We start from the raw sequence: 10,884 nt of genomic DNA, 5'->3' as shown, positions 1-10,884 counted from the left end.
TATGACTGAGATTCTAAATTGCCTCTTTGAAACCGGCACAGAAAAAATCATTCATCATGGCTTCGAAAACTGCCCTGAAATTAAATTAAAACGAAATGAAGGAGTCTTCCTCCCGACCTGTGAGTCTTGGCAGAGCTACACTTCACCTTGGTTTTCTTTTTTTTTTCCTTCCTCCCCCTCTCTTATTTTCTTTTCCCTCCTCCCCCTCTCTTATTTTTTTTCCTCCCATTTCTTTTCCCTCAGCTTTAAATGTTACGTAGTATAATTGAAATTGGAAACATGATTTTGTATCTGGCTGCAGCAGGGAGGCTCGGTGTAGGCTGCGGGGTGCAGAGCGAGGGGCTGCGTGTGTGTGTGTAGTGTGCGTGAGTGCAGAACGTGTGAGTGTACAATGCGTGAGGGGGTGGTGTGGTGTGAGGGTACCGGGCGGGTGTGAGGGGGCGCAGTGTGTGCAGGGATGTAATGTGTGCGAGGTGAGGGTTGAGGGCGTGTGTTAGGGGGTGCAGTATGAGCACGGCTACAAGGCGCGAGTGCGAGCGGGTGCCGGGGGTGTGAGCGGGTGCGTGTTTGTGTCTCTCACCCTCGCCGGCAGGCAGGAGGAGCGGGCCAATGGCAGGGCCCGGTTTCCTAAAAGCTGGGTGCTGATTGGCCAGCAGGGAAAGGGCATCGCGAACAAAGAAAAGTCCCTCTCAGGTACCGCGCGGAGCGAGGCTCCCACTCCCCCGCCTCGGCCGCTGCCGTGGGGGCAGCGCCCCTGTCCCCTGTGCTTCTGTGTCAGCCTGTGAGGGGACAGACACACATGCCGCGTTTGCCTTCTCTGCCCAGTTTTTATTTTATTTTGCTTTCCTTTTTTTTTTTTTTTTTTTTGTTGTTTTAATTTTGTTTCTAGAAAGAAAGGAAGGTTCATGGTATCTGGTGCTGTCTTCCTCCAAACATAATAAATCTGTTGAAGACATTAGATTTTTTTTTTTCTAAAATAAAAAGCGGCTGCAACAAAAACACACTCAATGCAGTTAGAAGGAAAAGGTCAACTCGATCCAATACAGACCGTAAGTACGGTTGCGTGGTAGATTAGAGGGGATTTTTTTTTCTCTACAAACGGGAGTGTTAAAGAGTTTTGGGAGTTGAGATAACTAATATTCTTGGGGATTTTTAAAGGAGGAAGAAAACCCCAAAACAATCCCACAAACAGGGTGAGTTATTTGAGGGAAGTAAGAGGGTGAAAGCACTGTACCACACAAATCATACTTGACGGTGCACTTGGGGGGCGTTAAAGCGTAGTGCCTTTTTTGGGTTTTAACTAACCCAGGGTGGGGGAGGTGGGGAATAAAAGTGACACCATTACAGCCAAGTCTGCATTGCTTCCCCGCCCCCCCGGGCCCCCAGAGTACTGCGCTCGTTAGCAGGAGCGATGGGCCACCGACAGACCGGGAGGCAACTCGCATATCACACCGAGACACCAGAAACGCGAGGCTGAAGCTGGGGGGTGGTAGTGTGATGGTCCCTCGGCGGCTGCCCGCTTCCATCGCCATCTCGTTCTGCCGGCCCTGAGGTGCAGGGAAGGGAAAGCCCTGAGGTAAATGGGCCACCTCAGGGAGGTGCGGGGGGCTCGGCGAGGCGTTCCTGGGGGTACTCCAGCAGAGGCGGAGGGGCCGGCGGCGCGGCGCGATGCGGGGCGTGTCCGGGGCAGGGCGCGGCCCGCCCCGCTGGGTGTGTGAGGGGCGGCCCCGGCCCTGCTCGGCGGCGGCCAATGGAGCTCGGCGGCGTCACATGACGCGGCGGCGGGACCCTCTGCACTCCTCCTCCCCCCGCCCTCCCGCCACCGGCAATTCATTACGGCTTTTAGCTTCCCATCGCCGGCTAATTAAAAATACTAAGCTAAAGCTCCGGGACCGTCTGACTTGGGGAGGGAGGAGGGAGGCATAGGGAAGGGGGAGGGGGTGATAACGATAGATTGCGAGATTTGCTGAGACAATAAGGTGGGACCGATCTGTCCTGACAAAAAGGTCGTCTGCTTTATCTCCTCGGACTCTAATTACTGAATTACTTACCGCATGACTGACTAGCCCAAGCTCACAGGTTTTTTTTGTTGTTATTATTTTTCCCCCTCGAGACAGTCATTCGAAACTTATACATGCCTATGCTATTTTTTTTTTCTAATTCCTGTTTTTAAAAAGCGCTGATCTAACGCTGGTGGGGGAGGGACGGACAGACGAACGGACGGGGATAGGCACCCCCCCTCCCCGAAATTTTACTCCTGGGAAAATTTAGTTCGTTTCAGAGCACGCAGTCCTTCCTCCACTCCCACAAAATGTTTTGATAACCAGTTTATCAGATCAGTGATTTCCCCCCCCCCTCCCGCTCCTCCTCCTCCTCCTCCTCCTCTTCTTCCTCGGCCCCCCCTCTTCCCCCTCCCCCCGCCTCCCCCGCCTGTTTCCCCTCAAGTTACTTCAAGAAATCAGATCTGTCAGGACGGGCGAAAAAAATGCCACTTCCCAACTAACAGGCGGAATCCAGCCCAGATTTTCAGTCCTTTCTTCTTTTTTCCTTCCTCCCTTTCACTAATTTATCCCGATGTTAGCACATTCTGTCTTGTTGTCTTGTAACACCCGGGCGCCTGTAGATTTCTTTCGTGGGATCATTACTTACTGATCGGGATGGCTCCCAGGTCCGGGGCTGAAGACGGAGTGTGAAGTTGGGGAAACATTTTTTTTCTCTCCCTGTTTTTATTTATTTTTTTTTTTTTTAATATTATTGTGGTGGTTATTACCTCTCGGTGCTTATTCAGGAAAAGCAAACAAACAAAAAATCTGGTCCTTGATGCTTCACTTCTGAATGTGAAATATTACCTCCCAGCTCGTAAAGTTGTGAGGCACAGCATTTTTGGTTTTTTTTTTCTTTTTTTTTCTTTTTTTCTTTTCTTTAAGCAAGGACGAAAAAAAACCTAGACAAACAAACAAACAAACAAAAAAAAAGGACTTCTGATCCGTGTGCCAAAGTAGGGGGAGTTATGTTATTGACCGATTTATACTGGCTGAGATGGTATTTGCTTTCTACTTCTTGATCACTTGCTCTTTAAGTAAAATGAGGCACAGAATTGTTGCTGAGACGAGTGGGAACAGCATTTTGATTTGCTGGTTTAATTAAAAATGATAAAGGATTAAAGGTAAGCATTATGCATATATATGTATAAATATTTCGGTCAGTCGACTGTTAAAAGGGAGAGATCCCTTTAAAAATCGTTTTAACTAAGCTTTGTCAAACACACACTCACTTGCGGTCACTGAGGCCACCTTGGTGCAGATCACTTAAAGTGTATGTCTTAATCAGTTTCCTGTACAGTCAGTAATACTATATTTAACAGACCTAACAATTGTGTGACCTAGGAATACATTAGAACTGCTTTTAGAATTGTTATCTTAAGGATATTTTTTTAAAGAAATAAGAATTTTTATTTCTTCTCACTTTTTTTTTATTTTAACCTATGGATTTTAATATTTTCCAGTAAACATTTGAGTTTGTAGGTTGTTGTTTTTAACAGAAGGTGTATTGTGGCAGGGGAAAATGAGGTTTCCCACTTCCTTTAACACTTTCCTCCCCCCCACCAAGAGATTAAGTGGAAGGGGGGGGTTAAAAGATAATACAGGAGAATCACAAAACTTCAAGGTTCTGGTTTAAAGCCACAAAATCCATGAAATGCACTGAAGAGTGAATCATGTGTCCTTCCTTTTCTCCTTTTTGTGCCTAGGTGGTGGTCCTAGGGGTTAGATTACAACATGTGCTCCAACAGCTAGGCACCACTTCTCTGACTGTATTTCCTGAACTTTGTGTATTTAAATAAGGTAGATAATTTTTTCTTTTTTTTTCCTTCCTTTTTTTTTGTGTTTTTTATCGACATGGTTCTTAAAGAGAGGTTGTGGATGTTGGTATACAACTAGATTAAAAGTGCTCATTATGAAACACCACAGCCACTGTCTCTGGCTTAACAAACTTAATAACATGGTAATGCTGAATGTTTTTGCTCCCCTCTACCTTGCCCCCTCTTTATTGAGTGATGTTATATCGTGGTAACACCTAGACAAGAAATACTTGACTATTTCCCTCCTCACAGGACAACTTGGATGTGGACTGCAGGTTGTGAGCCTAGACACACCTAGGGGAGGAAGACAAGAAGAGTTGAACTTAAAGAGAGAGCCCAGCGGAGATAAACGAATGTCCCCACATCTCCAAGGAAAAGTTGATCAGATTTTTACTCTAGAGATCTTATCTTCAGGATGTCATTGAACACTTCCACTGCAGGAAAAGGTGTGGATCCAAACGCAGTTGACACTTATGACAGTGGCGATGACTGGGAAATCGGTGTTGGGAATTTAATAATTGATTTGGATGCCGACTTAGAGAAGGACAGACAGAAATTTGAGATGAATAATTCTAATACCAGCAGCAGCAGCAACACCAGTTCCAAGGATTGTGGGGGTCTGGCTTCCAGTGGGGTTAATGCTACCTCAGCCTTAGCTGATGGCCTAAAATTCACTTCTGTTCAGCCCTCTGCTCCCCAGGGGAATTCCTCTCACAAAGAGACTAGCAAATCCAAAGTGAAAAGGAGTAAAACTTCTAAGGATGCTAATAAATCTCTTCCTTCTGCTGCCTTGTATGGAATTCCTGAGATCAGCAGTGGTGGCAAAAGGCAGGAAGTCCAAGGGCGCCCTGGAGAGGCAACTGGCATGAATTCAGCACTGGGTCAAAGTGTGAGCAGTAACCCAAACAGCAATAATAACAACACCAGCAACACCACCACCATAGCCTCTTGTGGGAAAAACAAAGAGGAGAAACCAGGTAAAGCCCCAGGCAGCAGAGGCTCCAAGCGGGATAAGGATGCAGGAAAATCCAGGAAGGACAAGCAGCATGACCTGCAGCAGGGCCACCCCAATGGCAGTGGGGGTGGCAATAGCCAAATTGCCTCTGGGCACGTCTATGGCTTCGGGGCCAAGGGAGGCAATGGTGGAAGCAGCAGCCCCTTCCACTGTACCTCCTCTGCTGTGGGTGAGGTGAGCAAAAGTACCCCGGATTCAGGGTTAATGGGGAACTCTGTTTTGGTAAAGAAGGACGAGGAGGAGGAGGAGGAGAGCCACAGGCGAATCAAGAAATTGAAAACAGAAAAGGTAGGATAAAGCACCTCTCCACCTCTTCTGTGTTTCCCCATGTCTATAATGAGTGTCCCATGACTGTATGTCTGGCTCCTCTGTCTTCCCTGCTGTGTATTTCTGACATGCATATGTCCTTCCTCCTTCCTTTAAAAAAAACAAAAAACAAACCAACCAAACAAAAACACTTAAAAAACCCCCAAAAAAACAAACAAAAAAAATCAACAAAACCGGCAGAGAGACCTTTTCACTACATGGATGATACTATGTTTCCAGTGTGCTGCTCTTCCTTGTGATTTCCTCTCCTGTCTTCGGACCTAGAGAACGTTTCTGTTTTGTCTGTTTTAATTGTGTTTTCTCAGAAGGAGAAACAGAGATGACCCTGACTAAGCTGTCCTAAATTTTAGCAGAGAGCAGCAGTACCAGTGGGACGGCATATGTTTGCAGGCTGGGGCTGCATAGCTCAGGCTCCAGGCACAGCAGGTCTTGAATGTGCTGACTACCACAGCATCAGCAGGCATTTGTGGCCATTCCTCTCCCAGTGTCTAAAGGAACCCCTCTCCCTTTCTCTGATCCTCTGCCTAGAGCTGAGGCTGTGCTTGGGGAGGAAACAGGAGCTGTCAGCAGAGACCAGGGTTCTGCCGTTGCACTTTGAGGAGATGCAGGATGCTTATTGTGTTGGGGTCTTCCATGGTACTGTAGCCCAGAGGCCCTAGAAGCTGGTGTAGTGACTGGGCAGAAGAAGCCAGCAGACAGGCAGTGTCTCTTGTCTTCCTGGAAGGAGGATGCTGGGAGCAGGGAAATGTACCTTGTGCTGAGAATTGTGTGTGCAAAACAGCTTTTGGAACAGAGTGGAGCCGTTTGTCTCCTGTCTGGAGTTTTCCTCTCTGAGCCATGCTGGCTCTTGGATTTGAGCTGCTTGTTTGTTGAATGGTTGAAATGTGTGAAAGAAATCAGATGGGAGTGTGTGGTTTTATTCCTTTCTATTTCAGATGCTTTCTGTCTGAATAGATGGCCACTACTCTATTATTTGGGAAAGGTGGAATGAGACCTTGTTGTCTTTTGTCAGCTGCTGGTTCAAGGGTGTTCTGGTGTTGGTGGGAGTTCAGTCCCTAGGGCAGAAGCCATCTTCTGGGTGTCCAGAGGGTGAGTGTTGGCCCAGGATTACAAGTATGGTAAATTCTACAGGTTGTTAAACAAAGAGAACCTGCTTTGCCTGAAAAATAAAGCAAACCATAACCCTCTAGATGAACAATCTCAGGCTGTTAAGATTGTGACTGTATTGTCAGGTGTTTGTCCTAAATTACCTGCTTTTACAACTTCCCCAGTGAATGTTCAGCAATGGGGAAACTTTGAAGTCGGTGTTAACTGTGTGGTCTGCAAGTGTCTGGGAGGGCTGAATGTCTCAGGGAGTGGGGAGTTATGTCTTCTGGTTACCAGCTTTTTGTATTTCAGTCATGAAGTTTGTGTAATACTAAGTTGACTGGAGGATTAGATTTGGGTGTTTGTGATAGCAGATATTTGTTAGTACTGAAAGATAATTCCAAGGGATTCTGTTCAAGGCAATGAACAAATTAAATTTCATGTTGTATGCATATTATTGCTTTTAAGATAGCATATCTGTGGATGAATTTGAATGAGCCTTATGACCTTGTCTAAATGCAGATGAGAAAACAAGATTGCTGAGTAATTCATATGTATATGCTTGCATTTTGATTTATGAAAAATGCTGATCACGGCAGAAAGGTGTCCAAAAATCTCATGTTCTCTTTATTATCTTAGTACAGTAGGCATTTACTTTTGTTGCCAATAGTCTTCAAATTGGAGTTCTCTAATCTGTTTTAACTATCTAGATAAATTGCCCTAATCCGGTCTTCACAATGGATGTGGTTAAAGAGTCAGAGCCATTTGATTGGATTCAGTGGCTGCCTGGAATGTGGGAGGTACTGCCCTTTTGCAACCCCCTTAGCCTTTTAATCTCTCAGCCAAATGTTCGCATTCAACAATTTTGTTTAGCTGGCAGTCTGAACATTTCAGTATCTCAAAGCTGCTGCCATGGCAACGGAGATTAGAGGGTGGTGTGGTTTCTCCCGTTTTTGTGTTCTTTCAACTCTGTAGTCACACAGTAAATTGTATGAAGAATCTATATACGTGCGAGTAATTTTACGTGCAATGTAAATGGGACGGCGTGCAAATTCAGAGCAAACACATATGGAGGAGTTCAGCGTCAGTGGCACACTCTGTGTGTGTGTTGTAGATGTCGCTCCAGGAGGAGGTCTGGAGCTTGCATTTCCAGCAACAGCCACTGCTGTTGGCACACACCGACTTTAATATAGGCTTTGCACACCAGAGTCGTGCAGCCTTGGCCATTGTCTGGCACAATGGTGTGCTTGCTTGCTATCTTAAATAAAGTCCCTTAGCATTTTTTCATGGCCGAGAATGTTCCCTTTTATAATAACAATAATAGTAATAATGTGTATCTTGTTGGTGATAATGGTTGATATTATGAGTCCTGCCAGTAGCAACATTAGTAATATTCAAATGTTTATGTTTGTTGATCTGCGTTAGGGTTTTTTGGTGGGTGTTTTGTGGGGGGGTTTTTGTTTGGTTTTTTTTTTTTTGTTTTTCCCAAATCGTCTTTGGAAAGAATTATTTAAAGGTTTTAGATTTGTTTTGACTGTATATGCTGGAACATATATGCTATACTTGCAGAAAGCAACTTTTATTTGTAGATAAATACATAATTTTCAGCCTACATGTTGAAATCAATGGTCAGTTATCTTACAGTTGTGCAAGACATGCCTCATGAATTTAGAAGTTTTCTTTTAGAATCAGATGAGTTCATGACTGCTGATTAAAAATCTACATGTTTTTATATGTGGCATGGAATATAATACTGCATTTGTTTACTATTTGTGAAAAGCTTGGAGCAGATTCCCAGGAGTTGTAGTCACTGTTTAGCTTTCAGAGCATGCTTCACTTCTATTTTTAGTCTATTTATTATGTTTCCTTGCTGCAGAAAGTCATGTAAAACATGATAAATTGGATCTTACGAAGCCTAATTAAATCAATGACTGTGTTCTGCTGGCTGTTTTATGCCGAAACCACAAGTATGTTGTAAAAGTCGCCACTCCCCTAATATGTGGATAAAGTTAAAGTGTGCTGTAATGTTTGAGCTATATTTGTGCAGTCCATTTTATGGCTAAGCCAACACTGACATGTCTGAATAAGTAGCTTTGACAGGTAGGCTAACCACTCCTAAGATTTTTGGTGTTAAAACCTGTCTCCATTTTCCATTTATTATCCACACTGTTTTTAGCACAGTTACTGACTGTTTGTCAGCATGAACTCATCATCTGTTCCAGCTAAGGTTTTTGTTTTTTAACAGCTGTTACATTGAAAAGTATTCAGAATAGCTACAAAATTTGCTTTGTATGCATTGTGAGGAGATTTTAGAATTAATTTAGTCATAATTAACTCTGAGATATGGGAAGACTTAATTTGGTATGTGAAAAACAGTATGTTTACATGAAATTAATGCAGAAGATACAAAGCTGTAATCAGAAGGATTTAGTTGCAGTTCTAGATGTATCAGTCTAGTGATACTTCAGGATAGAATTTTTCTCTTTTTTAGCTTCATGCTTCTCATCAAGATCGCATTTCACATTTAAAAGCTGTCTTTAGCAAATTAGCATATTGGCCTTGTGTTTTAGTGTTAGGATTTGATAGTGTTTTGTATGCCATCAGGAATCTCTGGGTGAATTTTACCTGTTGATGTCAATAATTTAAGTACATGCTTTGATTAATGATGTTATGGAGATATGCTCTTCATGTACTTTTCTTGCTGGCCTTGTGTGTAGTTTATTCACTGTGAAATAAAAGGGCAGGGAGGTCACTTGCTGTAATTAAAGAACAAAGTCTATTGTTGTTTGACAGCAAACTGTTTTGAAAGCTACATAAGGGATTTAGCTGTTAAAAACATTGATAAGTATGGGTGTCTAACAATAAGCACAGCTCAAGGTTCTTAAAGTTCTGTAGTGTTGTCTAGTAGTGTGACGGTGCTTTTTGAGCTGGGTGAAGAGGTGTTGCCCTTTGGCCATGGAAAGCTTTCCGTGTGAACCTGCTGACCTCTGCCAATATGTATGACCAGATCTTCTATTGAATTCCTCTGCAAAGCAAGAGTTAGTGTAGCACAATGGAGGCTGGTCTAGAGCATCTATCAAACAAAGTAGGGAAGCCGATAACCATATTCAGAACTACAGGAAAAATATTTCACTTTGGGCATTAGTAGTTTTATAATTTTAATAACTTCATAAATACCCAGTAAAGAGGAAAGGATTGATTGTCCAGATGTCATGAGGTTAACCATGTTCTCCATGTTAAAAGACTTTCCTGCAAGACTTTTAATTATAGCTATATAAAGACTTGCTTTTCCAAAGTAGCATTTTATAGTCCAGTAAACGAAATGTATGTTAAAAGTGCTAAGCAAAATCTCCCGTAGTCATAGAGGTGTTCAATAACCAGATTTAAGTAACATGGAAACTGCCATCTGTTTCTAGTTTTCAGCATAAGCCCAGGAATTGAAAAGCTGAGATTTGCTCATATTTTTCAAACTCTTTCTTTTTTTTTTTAATTATCATTATCATTATTTTTAAAAGTTCACCTGGCACTTTATAGAAGCTTTCTGAAATGCAGTAATACAGGAGAGACTGTGAAAACACATGTTCATACATACAGTTAACCAGTTCCACTTTCATTTAAAGAGATTTCCAGAAGCTCAGTCATTGAAAAATTTATAATAGTGAATCACCTCCTGCAGGCAAACACAATAAGGGTCAGTTCTTCCAACGTTTTGCTATTGAGGTACAACCTTATTTACTCTGTCTTTCCTTACGAAGTAAAATGAAGGGGGAAAAAAACCCACAATCACCCCAACAACAGCAATCAAAAAATCCACCCCTCAAAGGATAACTTTAGCAAGCTCTTATCAGGCACCTAATTGCATATGATAAAACCAGTGACTAAAATTTTCCTTTCAGACTTTACTGCTGTTCAGAGAAGTGTTCTAGAATTCTTGATAGGGAGAAAATCACTCTTTTAAAGATAACTTGTTCTAAACTGTTAGGCAATGAGATTCTTGGCTGCAGCCTATGAGCCCTGGATAAAACGCCATCCGGCCTCTTTTTGAGGTCTTTTACTGAAGCTAATGACTGGTCTTGTGCTGCCCTGAGATAAATGACATTATCTGTGAGTGGTCTGACAGGAAACAGACATGTTAATGGTGAAGCTGCAGGGAGGATCTGCTGTAGTTCTGACAGAAGAGTAAAGCTTCGACCCCTGGTTGTGATCATTAACACAGAATGCATTCCTTCATAATTGGAAAGGTATTTTATCGACAACAACGTAAATTACAAATCTGAAGTCTACAGGGGTTTTTGCATGCTCAAAGTAGTGCCCTTTTTTTATTCCACCGTAGAAGAAATGGGTTATCTTCATAGTACTGACATTAGTGGTAGGGCCTGGGGTCTGCTTTCTGTTAAATGGACACATCCTTTGCACGTTGAATGCAGGTTCCCCTTTATATGCCCTGTGTTATCCATGTTATTTGCATTTCTAGAAGAATAAAAAAAAAGCCCTGTGTTTCTTCATATCTTATACTCTTATTGACACATGTGATATTGAGCATGTTTCACAAGCATCATCAGGAGTATCATTGCAAAAGTACTAACATTTCAGCTAT

The 10,884-nt window shown here is 43.0% G+C and overlaps 1 protein-coding gene across 12 annotated transcripts in view; it reads left to right on the top strand.

The window, feature by feature from the left end:
• The first annotated feature begins 681 nt into the window (after positions 1-681).
• The window catches only part of ZNF608 (zinc finger protein 608), a 101,543-nt gene continuing 91,340 nt past the window's right edge, over positions 682-10,884 (top strand). For 3 of the 12 annotated variants that reach the window (XR_014951458.1, XM_085567284.1, XM_085567278.1), the window contains exons 1-2: positions 1,714-3,166; positions 4,112-5,162. Coding sequence is in view for 11 of the 12 variants with exons in the window: in XM_085567284.1 (XP_085423410.1) it covers positions 4,275-5,162 (888 nt within the window). In the remaining variant the exon portion in view is untranslated. The other 9 variants (XM_021546249.4, XM_085567283.1, XM_085567280.1 and 6 more) reach the window with 8 other exon arrangements.

The sequence above is a fragment of the Lonchura striata genome, chromosome Z, assembly GCF_050655825.1.
Source record: "Lonchura striata isolate lonStrDom1 chromosome Z, ASM5065582v1, whole genome shotgun sequence".
NCBI lineage: Eukaryota > Metazoa > Chordata > Aves > Passeriformes > Estrildidae > Lonchura > Lonchura striata.
Note: the sequence above shows the minus strand (reverse complement) of the source record. Positions and strands in the feature narration are given on the sequence as shown.